The sequence below is a fragment of the Chiloscyllium plagiosum genome, unplaced genomic scaffold (assembly GCF_037043375.1).
Source record: "Chiloscyllium plagiosum isolate Xiang-an unplaced genomic scaffold, Cpla_swu_hap1 HiC_scaffold_14, whole genome shotgun sequence".
NCBI classification, from domain to species: Eukaryota; Metazoa; Chordata; class Chondrichthyes; order Orectolobiformes; family Hemiscylliidae; genus Chiloscyllium; species Chiloscyllium plagiosum.
In genome coordinates this window covers 73181939-73199284 of record NW_028270152.1, presented here as the reverse complement: position 1 = coordinate 73199284, position 17346 = coordinate 73181939, and the positions used below count along the sequence as shown (strand labels likewise).

Sequence of the window (17346 nt, the reverse complement as noted above, 5' to 3'; positions counted from 1 at the left end):
GACCCGTTTACTATCTTTTGACCAGGGAGGGAACTGCCTTAAAAACAGCAAACTTTGGTGCACTTGGAGATAGGCCAACTTGACTTTAAATCATTTAAGTCAAATGTGTTCATTGAGACGCAAAGATAACCTTAATGTTATGAGATTTGTTTGCCTTATATAGCACTGTATCACATCTCAGAATATTCCAAAGTGCTTGTTATAACAAATTATTTGAAATGCAATCACTCTTGCTATGTAGGTGAATTTATCCGTGACCCACTAGACAATAGAGTTCTCGTACTGAGGTAAATAAAATCAGTAATTTTTAAAAATAGGATCTCTACAGGGTGGAGGCGGGTAATTTAGTCCATCGAGCACCCAGAGGAAATCCACACAGATGTGAGACAATTGCCCAAGGCTGGATTTAAACACATACACGTGGCGCTATGAGATAGCAGTGCTAACCACTGAGCCACCGTGCTGCCCATTAATCAGTTAATCATTTTATGGTAATTTTCAATCCTTGACCATGTCACTGAAAGAGCTTTCAGCTCCTCTTTGAATTGTACAATGTTATCGGTAATGTCTACCTATATAAGCAAATTTAACTTCCTATACATAAATGGCGTTCCATTAATGGAATTCCCAGTAATAAACTGAATTGCTGTTTCACACTATATATAGCCAATAGTGGTACCAAGTGATCTAAACTGATTTTTAATTCATAATTTATATCTGTTCTGTTTGGTTCATGTTCAGTAGTTTTTGTTTTTACTTGTTACTGCATTCAAATCTTGGCTGTGATCTGTTGCTTTAGGAATTAGTAATTCAACCAATCAGGTGGTAATGTGATATTTGCATATAAAAATTTGAAGAATGATATTTCACCTCCGAATTTTGAAATCATGGAGTTCCAAATAATTCAAAGGAATTCCAAGCTGGTGAGGGCTGTTTAAATGAGCATTTTCTGCATTTTTAAAACATTTGAATTTTAGGTTCCAGCTCATGCACTGTGTTCATTTTGATTTGTAAATCATTTTACAACACCTTTTGTTCTGTTAGAAGCCTCTTGAGTTGTGCTTACATCTTGATCTCATTTTAACTCTTGTTATTTAAGTGTGTTCATTCTGAAATTCAAATTTAGATATATTGGAGTGGAAACAGAATTACATGAAAGTGAAAGAATCATTGTGCAGGTGACATCAGGATATTGGGTCCATGTGATATATCCACAGTTGCATTATAATACTTGATATAAAATCGTTCGTCAGTACATTGTGTTTCTTACTCAAGGTTTTCCACTTCTTTTTTGTGCTTTCCCAAATTTTATTAGTTTCTTTGACAGTCAATGCAGTCTTCATGATTAAAATACTATCAGCTATCATTTTCCCAATATAAATCCACTAGTATGACAAACCTTTATACTTTTCTTGACTGGGAGCCTGTTTTTGTTTCTTTTACAGGATGGTTCAGAGGATTTGCAACCAAAAAGCCGACAGTCAAAGTAAGTAATCCATTGCTTTCCATTTAAAGAACAAGAATTCTTGACCCAAATTGAAACCCAGTGTTGTTCTGTAATTTCTGCACTTGTTTAGAAGCTGAGTTATGTCTGTCTATGCTGAAGAAGATCCTGTATTTCATACCAATTCAATTTGTTGTGTTTTTTGCCTTTACATTAAAGCAATGTGAAATTTAATTTAATCATTATTTGTAGTCAACACTTATTTCTGATAATTCACTAACAGTTCATTTGATTCACTTATAGTGATTAGTGGGATTTGGTTATATTGACCAGATTAGCAGCACTATGACTCGCATAGTGTATTGCTTCAGCATAGATGTGGAGGTGCCAGTGTTGGACTGGGGGTGCAAATCAAAAATCTCACAACACTGGGTTATAGTCCTACAGATTTATTTGAAACCGCAAGCTTTCAGAGCCCCTGCTCCTCCCTCAGGCAGCTAGTGAGACAGAATACATCGAACACAGAAATTTATAAATAAAAGATCAAAGGGTCATACAACTTAAGCAAATGTATTCAACAAACCTAGATGGCTATTAAGTCTTTAATCAGTTAGAATGGAGATGCAGGTTTCGATTGATGAATATATAAATCCCAGAATTTTTCAAGTCACTGCACTAAGATAACTTCAGACTTTATCAGAATTGAAACATAGCCCTATACTTAAAGTTCATTCTCTGACCTGAGGTATTACTTTTATTCTGATAAAGCCTGAAGTTATCTTAGGGCAATGACTTGAAAAATTCTGGGATTTACATATCCATCAATCGAAACCTGCACTTCCATTCTAACTGATTAAAGACTTAATAGCCATCTAGGTATGTGAATACATATGCATAAGTTGTATGACCCTTTGATCTTTTACTTATAAATTCTGTGTCTGATGTATTCTGCCTCACTAGCTGTCTGAGGAAGGAGCAGGGCCTCCCGAAAGCTTGTGGTTTCAAATAAACCTGTTGGACTATAATCTGGTGTCGTGTGTTTTTTGACCTTGTGTCAACATTAGTTAGAGTACTATAACTGCTGTGTGGGTGAGTTATAAAATTCTTCTCAATACTGTAAGGGTGAACTAATGAAAGGACAGGACATTACATGTAATGAAATTAAACCCTGCATTGTGTGCAACCCTATTAGTTTATATCACACATACCATATAGGTGATATGTCATTGAAGAACCATACATTGCCGTCTGCTGAGAAGTTATGTGTTGAGTATACCATTGTTGCAGTAAAATACTTCAATATTGTACTGAAATAGGACTCTGATCTATATGACTTAACTCCCTACTTATTTGTGTATTGACCCAACAAAACCATTAGGAGATTTTTTTAAAAAAAATTAAAGCAACCTAGGTTATTAGATGTTGTTTGCAAAATGAGTTACTTTGAGGTAGACCAAAATAAGCAGAAGGATTTTGTAAATTTGAAGCAAGATTAGTAAAGTCTAGAAATATATTTTGTTAGATCCAAACCTTATAATGGGGTATTAAGATAGCTAGGAGTGATGTTAAGAGACTTGATTGCCTGAACATGATGAGGCAGAAAGCAATTAATTAAACCAATAGTATCATTACTGAATCTTTGATCATTAAGATAGTGGAGTCACAATCAACCAGAAATTTAACTGGACTAGCCAGATAAATACTGTCTCTGCAAGAGGAGGTTGATGCTGGATATTTGTGGCATATTAATCTTCTGACTCCCTGTGGTCTCTTAACATTTACAAAGTATAAAGCGCAAGTCGCAAGAGTGTGCTCAAATGCTTTCAACTTACTTGGATGAGCCCAGTTCCATCAACATTCATCATGGTTTCTTCAACAGTATCTCTTAAAACCACAATCTCCCCTACCTAGAAGATCTAGGCAGCAAGGACAGAGGACTATTATCTGCAGGTTTCCTGGCAAGTAATTCTGATTTGAAAGTATATTGCTGAATCTTCAGCGTCTCTGTCGGCACCTGTAAGGAAAAATGACAAGTTAAAATAACTTGTCTTTTCTCAGATATTTGTAGATTTAAATTCTTTCACAGTATGCGGATTCACTAACGGGTCTAGTATTTATTGCCTATCCCTATTTGGCTTTGATTATAGCACTACCTTGAACCACCATAATTCATGTAGGAATAGTGCTCTTCAAAAAAAGAGTTCCAAGGTTTTGATCCAGAAACAGTAAAGGAACAGTATATAATTCCAAGTCAAGATAGTGTGTGGCTTGGATGGGAATTTTCAGACTGTGCCATTTTCACATATCACCTGCCATTATCCTTCTAAGTGGTAGAGGTCGCAAGTTTATAATTGCTGTCAATGGACCCAAGATGGAGTTATTGCAGTGCATTCATGTAGATTGTGCACACTCTTGCCACTTTGTTGGTGGCAGAAGCCAGTAATGTTGAAGGAGATGGATAGAGTCCCAGTCAAGGCTGTTTTCGTCCTGAATGTTGTCATGCTTCTCAGTGTTGATGAGACTGCACTCAACCAAGCAAATGGAAAGAATTTATCATACTTCTGCTTTATGCCTTATAGATGCAGGATAAGTCCTTGGAGAGTTGAAGGATGAGTACTTGCTGCATAATTCCTAGCCTTTGAACCGTTCCCCTTCTGTTTCTAGTCGATGGTAACCCCTAACAGGTTGATTTTGAAATCTTGCGTGCTCATTTATTTTGAGGAAACCCATGTCTCCCCTTTTCCGTGTTGTTGTTGTGAAGTGAGATGGCTGATATATCATGCACTCACAATTCTTTCATAATAAATGCATCTAAATACTTATCCACCAGAGGTGAGCCAATATGGACTGAATACTCTCTTATGTCAATTAAATGTCATTATTTTATGTTCGTGCTGACTAATAATGAATAAGTGAAAGAAAATTGGACTTTGGTTATGTGACAAGGAATAATTACATCGAATCAGCAATATGATAACTGTGGCACATTGACAACTGCATTACAACATCAGAGAGGAGTGAGGTTCCTTATCGGATTAGTTAATATCTTTAGATTATGGGACATTTGACAATTAATATCAACAGGCCAGTCAGTCAAATCACAATATCCTAAAAATCATCATACAATTTTAAACCAGAATTAGAGAGCTAATGCTAGAATTATTTACTACCATTGTTATTGTTCTGCTGAATTGTATGAATTAGCTGAATATCACCATAAATTATAATCTTGTTTAAATTCCAAGTTTTTTGAGCATAACTATGTAGCTAAAAAGAGGAGGAGGGCAATTTGACATGCTTGTTAGTCTATGCTTTAAGTTGGTGAATTTTCATAGAACATAGAACAATACAGCACAGAACAGGCCCTTCGGCCCACGATGTTGTGCCGAACTTCTAACCTAGATTAAGTACCCATCCATGTACCTATCCAAATGCCGCTTAAAGGTCGCCAATGATTCCGACTCTACCACTCCCACGGGCAGCGCATTCCATGCCCCCACCACTCTCTGGGTAAAGAACCCACCCCTGACATCTCCCCTATACCTTCCACCCTTCACCTTAAATTTATGTCCCCTTGTAACACTCTGATTTGTAACATTTCCTATTCTGTGGAGCAAATATTGGAACAATACAATGACCCACATGCACTGCTCTCATTTATTTTTGCAACAAGAGAAAGAATGCATGAATGATGTTAGAAAGTTGTGGCCACCATTATGTTTGAGATAACTATTTGTCACTAGGAATAGAACATTACATTTTTTTTTTACATTACATTACAGTGTGGAAACAGGCCCTTTGGCCCAACAAGTCCACACCAATCCGCCGAAGCGTAACCCACCCATACCCCTACATTTACCTCTTACCTAACACTACGGGCAATTTAGCATGGCCAATTCACCTGACCTGCACATCTTTGGACTGTGGGAGGAAACCGGAGCACCGGAGGAAACCCACGCAGACACGGGGAGAACGTGCAAAGTCCACACAGTCAGTCGCCTGAGGGAATTGAACCCAGGTCTCTGGCGCTGTGAGGCAGCAGTGCTAACCACTGTGCCACCGTGCCACCAATTTTAGAACTTAAGGATGACTGGAATAGTCTCGCTTTTAAGCCTATTCTCTCAACCTTTTATAGCAATAGTAGGAATAGTGTTTGTGGATCACAACTGATCAAATGCTTATTAGGAGATGATGGCCTGATTAGTGAGGATGTGCTTAAACTGTTTCAGATATCCATCAAAACTATCAGGTTTTCAGTGCATGTACATGTGTACTACTGTTGAGTCCAAGTAAACGGCCCAATTATCTCTCTCCTTTAGAATGGATTGGATTCCATTATAGACTTTCTGCTTTGGCAGGCTGGTAAGGATTTCTCATTTCAGGTTGCTAGGGACATTGATTCACGACTCTGCCATCATTCTTATTTCCTTTAACCCTCACCCCACCCAAACCTTCCTTAAAACTCCCCATGTTTTCCTAATCCTCCCCATTTTTTCATCATCCTTTTTTAACCTTACCTTCTATCATACTCCATTCTCCATCAACAGGTGTCCATGTATCCTCGCTAGCCGTTTATACCGTATCCACTATGGGCAGATGCAAGATTCAAAAATCAAATAAAGTTGTCATATTCAAAGACACTGTTTAAAAAAAAGTTTCCACAGAATTAAAAGTATTTTAAATATTTTTTTAAAAATGCCTCTTCCAAATGGTCAATCCGTTGTGAAAACAAACAGACTTATTTATTTCTTACAGATGCACATAATCCTTTAACAACCTGAAACTATAAATCAAAGTTGTTCATACAACCATTCGCTAAAATAAGCAGTTCTTGATCTTTTGAAATACAGACAAGCATTCCTAATAGCCCCAGTTCTCAAAAATTAAATACTAAGAAATATGCAAAATGTAATAAATTGAAATTAAAAGACAGATGACGTATTTTAAATAGCAGATGATATCTCATTTCCATTTCACAGTATGTTTCTTGTTACTCAGTAGAATGAGGCAGGTGCTTAGATTTGTTTGTTCTTTTCAGCAAAGCCTTTTTATTTGAGAAAGAGATTCTGGATATTGGAGAGTTTCACAGTATATTGTTCCATAGCTTTGAATGTATTGTGACACTTCCTCTCTGTTTGAAAAGCACTGTAATATATGACAGCAATTTCAGTAGTGACCAATATAATGGTCAACTGCTGATTATGCCTAAAAATTATACAGTCAAAAAAATGTCCAAAATGTTAACTCTCCTGCTCCTTGGATGCTGCCTGACCTGCTATGCTTTGTCAGTGCCACACTTTTCAACTCTGATCTCCAGCATTTGCAGTCCTCATTTTCTCCTAAGAATTATACCATTTCAGCATTATCAGTTGAGCACAATATGATGCCCTTGTGCTTATAGGAAGCTCCATATATTAAAACGCAGGGCTCTAATTTTCATAAACCTGAACAATATATAGATGCATTGCAATGTAATTAAGTTTCCCAGTTCATATGGAAAATTTGTCTTAAGCTACAAAAGTTATTCATCAACTTTTTTAAAAACTGAGTTTTCAATCTGCTGAGAAAAAGGTAGTCTTTTCTAAAACAAAAGCACTCTCCTATTTTTATTGTTGGTATCAACATAAAAGAAACCACAAGTAGTCCCAATTGTGGGCAATTTGTAGGTGACCAGTTAATATTGAAAAAAGATGCAATTACTGAAATTTTAATCAGACTTCAGTATCATTTAGAGCTCTGAGGATTTAATATGCAACTTATTGCTAAGTCTTTTGTGAGCCAGAAAAGAAACTCCTTAGTTTGAAGAATTTACATTAGAATTGTTTCAGTTCAGAAACCTGTTGGGAAATTTTGAAAATGTCATAATCAGAATGCAAAATTGTATCTCCAAACTGTCCAATTGTTCTGAAGTTTGAAAAAACTCAACAAAACCAACATTTTAAGGTAATCTGAAGCCTTCAAGGGAAGAGTGTCAGAAGGTGAATCAGTAAATACAATCATAATTCAGTGACAGGTATAGTCACAAATAGTGTACACAGGATAACTCAGACACTACATTAAAATTCAACTTGAGAGTCAAGTATGTCATCTGTTCATTAGTTATTTGTTTCACTGAGTAAAAGCATTAATGTCACTGACTTTTGTTTTTCAAGCCACAATGTGACAACTTGATTACCTGACCGCATTGTGTTATGGCCATTTTAAAGGGGTGATTTCATCATTGGCATTTTCAAAAGTTAATTTCAATGATGACAAAGACGAATGGTGCTACATTAGTGTTTTGGAACATTCCAAGGACCATCAAGTGAGCATTATTAAATAGTATATGACACTGAATGACATAAGGTATTAAGTCTGATAACGTAGCTCCATCAAAGAGGTAGATTTTCACAGTGTCTTAAATGAGGAAAGTGAAGTAAGTTAAGAGCACAGAGGGATGTAGGGAGGAAATTGTGGAGCTTAGGGCTCAGGCGACCAATGACTGAGCAATTAAAATCCAGATATTTTAGGATGCCAAAGTTAGAGGAGGCACAGGTATCACAGGGAATTTTGGGGGTGGAGGAGATGATAGATTCTCCATGAGGGACAAAGCCATGGAATAATTTGAAAAGCAGGATGATGTTTTAAAATGAATGTGTTGCTTGACCACGAGCCAGTGTAGGACAGCTAGCATAACGCTGATTGGCACGCAGGTCTTAATGTGAATTAAATTTTGGATGATCTAATGTCTTATGGAGAGTAGAATGTGTAAACCAATCATGAGTTTGTTGGGATAGTCAAATCAAGAGTATTAAAGGTATCGAAGTTAGTTTCAGCAACAGATGTGTTGAGACAGCGATGATGTCAGGTGATGTTATAGAGTTGAAACTGGTTGATGGCTGTAATGTGAAGCCAGAATATCATCATGGGATCACTTGTGACAGCAAAGTTGTGAACAGACTGGTTTATTTCAAATTGTCACCTCAGGGAGTGATGCAAACAGTAATTCAGGAACAAAGATTGGGGACTGAAAGCAATGGCTTCCGATCTCCTAATGTTTAATTGGAGGAAAGAAAGAATTTAATGCCCTCCTCTAGCTGGCTTGGAAGTGGAGAGGAGCAGGTAGTTATTTAATTGGGCCAGAGGACAGAGAGTGTGACCCCTCAGCCTTCCCACTTATGTTCAGGCATGTTCAGGCACAAAGGCTCACGGCAAGCTTCTTGCCCAAAGCCGAGCCACCCTTTCAGTAGGTGAGGATCTTATTCTTCCATTGTTGATATTCAACCAGAAGCAGGCAATGCAGTTGGAACATGAGAAGTAGCAATATAATTTGGCAGTGCACACTTAATGGCTAAAGGGCCTCTTCTCTACTGTATGATTCTTTGGTCCTAAGCCTGATCAGCACACATTCACTGCCTAACCAAGGGACCTGGCATTAGTGATGTTTGGGTCTCACTCAATGTCACCCATGTCCTTCATGCCGTTATTGATGCCAGGGACCCGAGTTCGATTCCAGCCTCAGGTGACTGTCTGCGTGGAGTTTGCACATTCTCCCTGTGTGTGCGTGGGTTTTCTCTGGGTGCTCCGGTTCCTCCCACAGTCCAAAGGTGTGCAATTCAGGTAAATTGGCCATGCTAAATTGCCCATAGTGATAGGTGCATTGGTAGGGAGTAGGGGGATGGCTCTGGGTGGTTTACTCTTCGGAGGGTTGGTGTGAACTTGTTGGGCCGAAGAGCCTGTTTCCGCACTGTAGTGAATCTAATCTAATATAATCTAAATATGTATGTAAAAAAGAGTCATGATAACCAGATTCTATCCGATTGCTGTATTTTTTCAATTTGTTTGATGTAGTTTATCTGGCTATACTATTATTGTTCTGCATTGTTAGATTTTTAAACAAAAAGAAACTTATTTTTTTCCCCCCACAGGGTCTCTTTCCTGCAAGCTATATCCATCTGAAGGCTGCAGTTGTTAGTAACCGGGGGTGAGTACACATTGAGGAATGGACAGTTGCATTATGATACCAATTTACTACACCGTTAAAGGGAAAAAAAATCTATAAAAAATTATCTGCAAAATTGCTCAAGCACCTTTTGTGATAATCATCTTGTGGTTTTTTTTGTCCACTTCTATTGAAATTTCAAACCTTAGATTTTGGAAGATCCAGAGAATTGGCAGTCTCCTAATGATGTAGTTGTTCAGTAACTTTTCAGCTTTCCCATTATAATATTGAAACAAATGCTAATATAGAAAAATGCTAATGACAAATAGCTTTAAATTGTTTAATTTTGCACACTTTGATATCAGGTTTTTCTTCCTTTTTGCCGGCCATTTTAATTCTAACACTACGTCTTTGTGCCTAATATGCTTTTTCCCCCAAAACTTTTCAGATTTATTGTTTCATTTTGTTTTTCCTCTTCAGTTGTAATTTATGCTTCAGGACTGTGTATAACAAGGACTCCAAAACCATCATCATGTTTAATGATTAATGCTAAGATTCTCTTATATTGGAGTAGCTGCTGTTGAAGGGAAGCAAATTACCAAATTGTAATCAATGACTTGCTCTTTAATATAGTAGAACTTCCACAAAGGAAATTGTAATGACCATCATTGCACTTCAAAATTAGGAACTATGTGATCTGATGTTCATTTACTTCCTGAAAATGTTATGAATAGATACCGAACACAAGTAAACATACATTTAAAGAAATATGTATAAAATTCAAGTGCTAATGGTTTATTTTAAACTTTAAGATTAGTAGACCTTTGTAAGCCAAATAGTGACAGAACAGGTGCAATGGGACTAAATGCCGCAGTCCTGTTCCTATCCAGGAGCAGCACTGAGAATACTTGTAACAAGGTGCCATTCCAGTGAGGTTTGAACGCAGGACTACAGAGTGTGTTAAACAATGGAAGCTGTGTCAACCTCACACTGCTAAACAATTATAGAAATGACAGATCAGAGGAAATCTCTGCAGTTCTGGCACAATAATGGTTAATAAAACAAATAGGAAGAAGAAGCTGAATAAGCATTACCATCCAAAATAGTGGCAGAGGCATGGGTGCAAAAGATTAACAAACCTGAAGTTCTTGCAACCATCCTAAACCAGATGTACACCTTTTGGCTAATTTGTTCTGACCTCCTCCTGGGATCTCCATCACTGCTGCCAGAGTTCACCCAGAATTCACTTCAGCTAACTGGCTGAGAGCACTCCAAACAGAAGTGTCTGAGGACCCTGGCAATATCTCAGCTGTAACATAGAGAACTTATTCTAGAGAACTAGCCATTTTTTCACTGAAGCTATTTTAGCATTATCATAATAGTCACTTATATCCAAAGCTATCCTTTCCATCATCTACAAGTCACAAATCAGAAGTGTGATGGAATACTGACTACATGCTTGAATGAGTGTTGCTTCAAAAAGGAAACTCAGAAAAGTGAACGTTATTGAAGATGACTTAAATGGCACACCTTGAACATTCACTCCCTTCACTATGAACACGATGTGTTTCCAGTCTGTAGCATCTGCAGGATGCTTTGCAGGAACTTGCTAATGTTCAACTGCACCTCAAATATAGCAGCCTCTATTACCTAGAAGGGCAAGGGAAATAGATGTATGAGTATTTCTCAGTCCTACTCCAACTAGCACAGCATTCTGACTTCAAATGTATAGTTATTCTTTCATCATTCTATCACAAAACTGGAGGTATCTCCTGAGCAGTGCTGTGGGTGTATATGTACTATAGCAGTTCAAGAAGATGATCACCTTCCTCAGTGTAATGATCACCTTCCTCAGTCTTACCCCAAACATGAGTTGAAAACCAAACTTCTTTCCTAAACCACTGGTCAACGTCTTTTCTTATATGTTGCACTTTAGGATGTTACATTGTTAAAAGAGCAGACATTTGCAAGGAAAAATCAAACAACTGACAACAAACTTGAATGTTTAATCATTTTGCTTTTAAGCAGTCTTTCACTCAAATGAAACAAACAGAATTCATTTCTTCAAATATATAAGAAACTATGTTGTCTTTCGTACCCTGAACAAAAGACAAAAATCAAAGTGAGCACCGTCCCTTTAAGAGTTTTGTATCATTCCCATCCATTTTAGTATTCTGTTCCAACTCATCCTAAGTGGTCAGTGGAATCCTTTGAATATGCTCATCCAATTTCATGCTAAATAAGTAATTCTACCTGTTGTCCATGGTTATATCAACATAGGGAGGAGAAAGTGGGGACCCATCCAGGTAAATGTTCATAATTGTATTTACAATGGAAGAGTTTTAAATACAAGTAAGTTTCACTCCAAACCAGTAATGCTTGTACTGTCATATCTGGTTGCTTACAGTTCTTGCCCCCATGTGAAAATTGAAAGACACCTGCATGTGTGCTAGTTCAGGAAGGCTCTTTAAATTGCACTCACTTGCATGAGTGGGGATAATTAAGCACATTTTAAAAGATTTTTCATATAAAACTAGTATGTAGCAATCATGTTAAGAAATTCTTCGTATGATTTTAAGGTCATGCTTAATGTTTTTAAGTCAAGTTACTTTGATGTGAATGATGGGCAACCTTATTAAAAATGCCTATTTTTGGCATTATACCATTTTTTAGATTCAATGAAACAGCACCGGCTTTCCATTCTAGTAGATATGAAGAAATATTTCTTTCTTGGGAAACAACAAAAAAAAACAATATTTTGCTGTAAGATTACTATATTTTGTTCAGAGATTAGTTTGTACTTAATATTGTAAAGATTTCATATATTTTTCTCAAATATGAAATGGTGAAAAATTGAATTTTAGACACTGCTAAGTTACAGAGATTGTACAACGTGCATCATCTTACCATTGGAAGGTCAGAAGGAGAACTGTGTGACATTAACTTATTGTTACATGTGTTTATATATGTTTTGGAGAAGCTGGATTTGATACATTTGGGAGACAAGCTGGCATTTGGTGCCGTTGAGTTGAAAAATTGCATAGCAATAGTCTTTTGGGTTCTTAAGTGATAGATTGTCACAGAATTTAGAAGGGACAGTTCCATTCAGATCTCCAGAAAATCCATGAGCAAAGATTTATCTCTTTCCCACTCAATCCAAGTTTGAGAAAAAAGAAATCAACACTTGAAGACTAAGCAAAGAAGAGCTTTTAACTTGAGCAAAGACCTACATCCAACTGGCCATCTACCGAATTAAGGGTTTTCTATTGTTCTTTGGTCCACAATAATGTGATATCATTGCCAAAAAAAAAAATAGTGAGAAAGTCACCTCATTCCCTTCGTGGTTTTGACCCTTGATCAATTTAGCCTGTTTTCAAACCATGACATTTCTGTAGATCAGTGTCATGTCTGTTTCATTTGTGAATGAACATGTTCATGATTTGATTGAAGGAAGTACAATTAAGTTTGTTAGTTAATTAACCATTTTAAAAATCTCGAGCTATACATAAAATCTTAAGGGATGCAGTGTTCTACTGATAGCTTTTGGGTTACGTTTTAATAATTTTTTGTTAAAATTTTGAAGGAAAAGCATCAAATGCAATAGATTGGCACCAACCAAATTACAGGAACATGAAAGAATGTTTTAGTTTAGCTAAATTGGTGGAAAGATCTAACTGGCAAATAAAGAAAACAATGGAAAATATTCAAGTTCAAGATTCCCAGAGCACAGTGTCAGAACTTTCAAATATCTGATTAAAAAAATAGACTGTATCAGGGCAGTTCTGTTGGAAAAGGAATGAAAAGAAACCTTGAAGCCTGCTAGAAATTAAGGTTCAAATACAGTTGTGAGAACAAAGAGAGGAAGAGAAACAAGGGAGGGCATGATTAATAAAATAGCTTGTAGGCAATATAAATGTAACCAGCGAAGGAGTACATAGAGACACAGACCTTATGAGTAACAGTAGGTCGTCAGCCCTTAAAACCTACTCCAACATTCAAAGAAGATTATGTCTGATCTGATTCTTGCCTTAACCTCCTTTTCCTGTATCTCTGCATTCCCCCTTCACTTCCTCCCAGAACTGAAGCAGTTGCTGGACCCAAAGAGTTAACTACTTTCTTTCCACAGATGCTGCCAGACCTGCTGAGTTTCTCCAACAATTTCTGTATTTGTTTATTTCAGATCTCCAGTTCTGTTTTACTATATATTTCTGTGGACACCGTGCATCAGCATGACTGTTTGTCTTTCCATCTATTTTTGTGTCATCTGGAAACTTGGTGATAGTGCATTTACTTCTGATTTCCAAGTTATTCTGACAAACTGTAAATTAATGCCAAGCATTAACATTTTTGTCATAATTTTTCTGTTTTTCTTTCGAGAATCTTTGTGTTTAAAGACTGGATATTGCTCTTAATTGACTTTTAAAAGCAGGCTTGAAATCTGACTAAGTTTGTTGTTGCTCTATACTTATGGTAGTCTAAATTTATTTCAGGCCAGTAGGATAATGACTACATAGCTAATGTTGTTTTCTTAATCCAATATCTGGTTTGCTTTAGATTGTCATTTATTTTTTAGAGGGTTAGAATTTGAAGTAAATTACAAAGTAACATACCATTCAGTCCAGTGAGGGAGCAAATTACTGCACATGCTGGAATCTGTACTGAAAACAACAAATGCTGGAGATCACAGCAGTTCAGAGAGCATCCATGCAGAGAGAGCAAGCTAATGTTTCGAGTCTAGATGACTCTGATGAAGTCAATACAATCCAGTGCATTTGCCGTACAGGTGCAAATCCATCTCATCATTCTTAATGTATTTTTCTCTATTCAGTAAAGAGGACAAAGAGGATCATTCTTGGTACTGCAAGTGGCCATTCATTGACCTAGAAATATTAGAGCATGTTAATACAATTTGAAGCAACTTAATTGACTCCAACACTTGCAAACCCAAAATCCATTGAAGGTTGCAATTTGTTTTCATAGCTTTGTAGTTTTTTTAAATTTAAAAAAGCTTTTTTGTTTTCTATTGTTCTGTCAGTCATCCTATTTCTAAAACTATATGTCAAAATTTCATTCGTAATTTTTGGCAGGAAGAATTTGCTTTTTCTAGAAAATGACAAATGCGTAAATCTTGCACTTTGGGATATTGTAGACTGGTAAGGTTTCTGTGTCTTGTTCTCTCTTTGATAAGTCTTGATAGTGTCCTCATGAAGAGAAGGAGATAAAGCGTTTGAGAATAGATAATAGATAAATGTAACCTGTGATCAGTTTTGAGTTCCAATAATGAATTATGGTCACGTTTGGGAGAATTTTAACTGTGACATGTTGTTGACTATGATGTAACTTTGCATCACTTCCACCCTTTTGCTTGTTTCCCATATTATTCTAAATAAAAATTCAGATTTGGCGATGAGACAAACTTTTCTTTGGTGAAGTTGTCAGCTTCCAATGCTACAGCTACTGGTGGGCTATATTAAGAAAAAATCCTCAACATAAAGAGCGACTGTGCTTAACAGCCAAAACTCCTCTTCAAAATGCTAGTGTTCATCTTCTATGATGACTTCTCTAAATGGCTGCATCTTGACTACCCTCTCTGCTGTTTGCTGTTGACATTGCTGTCTGTTTCTGACGACAAAGCTCCTTCTTCGTTTTACCTTGTACTCCAGCTCTCAAGATTGCAGGTATATTGAGTGTATGAGATGCATCAGTGCTCCAGCAATTGAACTGTGTGAAGAAGGTAGGCAAAGAGATGAGAACACATGACCATGGATTTCAGCCATGGCTAACCAGTGAGATTTTCAAACCTTCATTTGTCTACAATCAAAACTCTTGCAATGTAAGAATCCCAGTGTGATATACTCTTCCCTCTTCTCTATGCCTAACGCACTACTCCAATCAACTCCTCACCCCATCAGCTCCGGCACACCTTTATTGGTCCCAAGATTCCATACAAGCTACCTTTCTCCTGCATCCCTTCTTTGTGCCCATCACCTTTACATCAACCTGCTTTGGATGCTATCAGATTCTTGTGCATTGCTGCCTTTACCTTGATGAAATTTAATTATAAAACATTTTAAGCTAATAAATGTTCATTGCATACTTAAATACTAAGAGTATAACACGCTACTGACTTAATCTTGGAATTTATTCTTCCATTGAAAAATTTAAATTCTGGCTCCTGCCAAACTTAGTAACCCCACAATCCATGTGTCTCCCTATCTTTGGGATCCAGAAAATCCTTTCATGCCACATTCCACTTAATGGAAACAGTCACTCATTATGATTTTCCCCAGGGTGGCTAGTTAATGGCCAGAAGATGGACTCGCTGTCCAATTAAGGGCAGTGGTCTCAGTCTTGAAGGAACATCAGTCGTTTGCCTGCCTTCCAGATTGGAAGCAATAACAGGCAACAATGGAAGGTAAGTAAGGGAATGGGTACTTCAAAATGGAGTACTCTTACTTAAAAAGTGGCTTTTATGAAGGGCAGGGGTGGCTGATGGCATGGGAACTAATAGTTCTACAGTGGCTGCCCTCTTCCAATGCATAACAAAGTCATTGTGCATGCCACAGACTGAAACTGGTAAATTCTTCAGATTGACCTTCAAGCCCTTACAAAATACATAGTAATTGGCATTGCTACCTGCCATTGCAGCAAAGATTGAAGGAGTGCAATATAGGTGTTCCATGAGTCACGACATAAAATAAAAACACTTATTCTAGTTACCAGGATAGCGAACTAAATACCTTATCTACCTAATCTTTAAACAACATTACTATTAATGCGGTTTCTTGATGAACACAATAATGTGATTGTCATCAAAACAAAACCTAATTAATGAAGATGGAATAAATGGATAACTTACCCAATCAATATAGAAACATAAATGTATATCTCTGTAAATATCCCCAAAGCGCACAAACATCTACAAACATTTATTTTCTTTAAGAAGAGGAAGAAAGAAACTGGTTTCTCCAAGGATTGGTTTTCTGGGGGAAAAAGAACATTTTAACTAATGGGTTGTTTTTGAAAGCAAAAAGATAACTGGTGGATGTTCTAGAGTCTGATATTCTGGCACAGGTAGTCAATCACTAATCATGCATGGTTAAAATCTGACAAACACAGATTGCTGAGAAAAAAACGGTTCAGATGTTTCTTCTCTCACTCTTTCAAAAGCGCAAATAATGTCTGCCCTGAAGTTAACGAGGGTTTTCTTTTCACAAATAAGAATGGTCAACTGGACAGCTTGTTCTGAGCATGCTTTCCCAGCTCAGTTGGTTCTCCATGGTCTCTCTAACTGAATCAGCTAAAAGAAACTTCACCAAGCCAGTCACAGTTCAAAAACAGCCCCAGAAAAGGTCTGTAATGAAGTAGTTATTGCCAGTTAGGTGATTTACAAGAAGCCTTGTTAAGATAAATTTCTAATGTTCACTGAACTTTAAGTGGATCTCCTTTAAAGAAACCACTGCAGGTATTTCTACAAAACTTGAAATAAATCCATTTTCCACAATGCTTTAAAATTTAAGTCCTCTCAAATATGAAATGCAGAGTGCTTTTGCAGCAGTTTGTACCAAAAACTTTTGGGTATTCTTCATACTGATAGCAACTTGTAATAAATTTCAATTGAATGTTCTGGGACCTTTGCGCTTTGTCATTTTTATAAATGACTTGGATGATGAAGTGCAAGAGCGGGTGCGTAGGTTTGCCGATGATACGAAGGTGAGTGTAGTTGTGGATAGTGTTGAGGGTTGTTGTAGGTTACAATGGGACATTGACAGGATGCAGAGCTGGGCTGAGAAGTGGCAGATGGAGTTCAACCTGGAAAAGTGTGACGTGATTCATTTTGAACATCAAGTTTGAATGCCGATTACAGGGTTAAAGGCAGGATTCTTGACAGTGTGGGGGAACAGAGAGATCTTGGTTTTCAAGTCTATAGATCCCTCAAAGTTGCCACCAAGTCAATAAGGTTGTTAAGAAGGTGTATGGT

The 17346-nt window shown here is 37.1% G+C and overlaps 1 protein-coding gene across 4 annotated transcripts in view; it reads left to right on the top strand.

Moving 5' to 3' along the window:
* Positions 1 to 17346, top strand: part of dock3 (dedicator of cytokinesis 3) — a 980202-nt gene that overhangs the window by 239633 nt on the left and 723223 nt on the right. For all 4 annotated transcript variants that reach the window (XM_043708482.2, XM_043708483.2, XM_043708484.2 and 1 more), the window contains exons 3-4: positions 1446 to 1486; positions 9352 to 9407. In XM_043708482.2, the coding sequence (XP_043564417.1) occupies positions 1446 to 1486; positions 9352 to 9407 (97 nt within the window). The remainder of the gene's footprint in view (positions 1 to 1445; positions 1487 to 9351; positions 9408 to 17346) is intronic.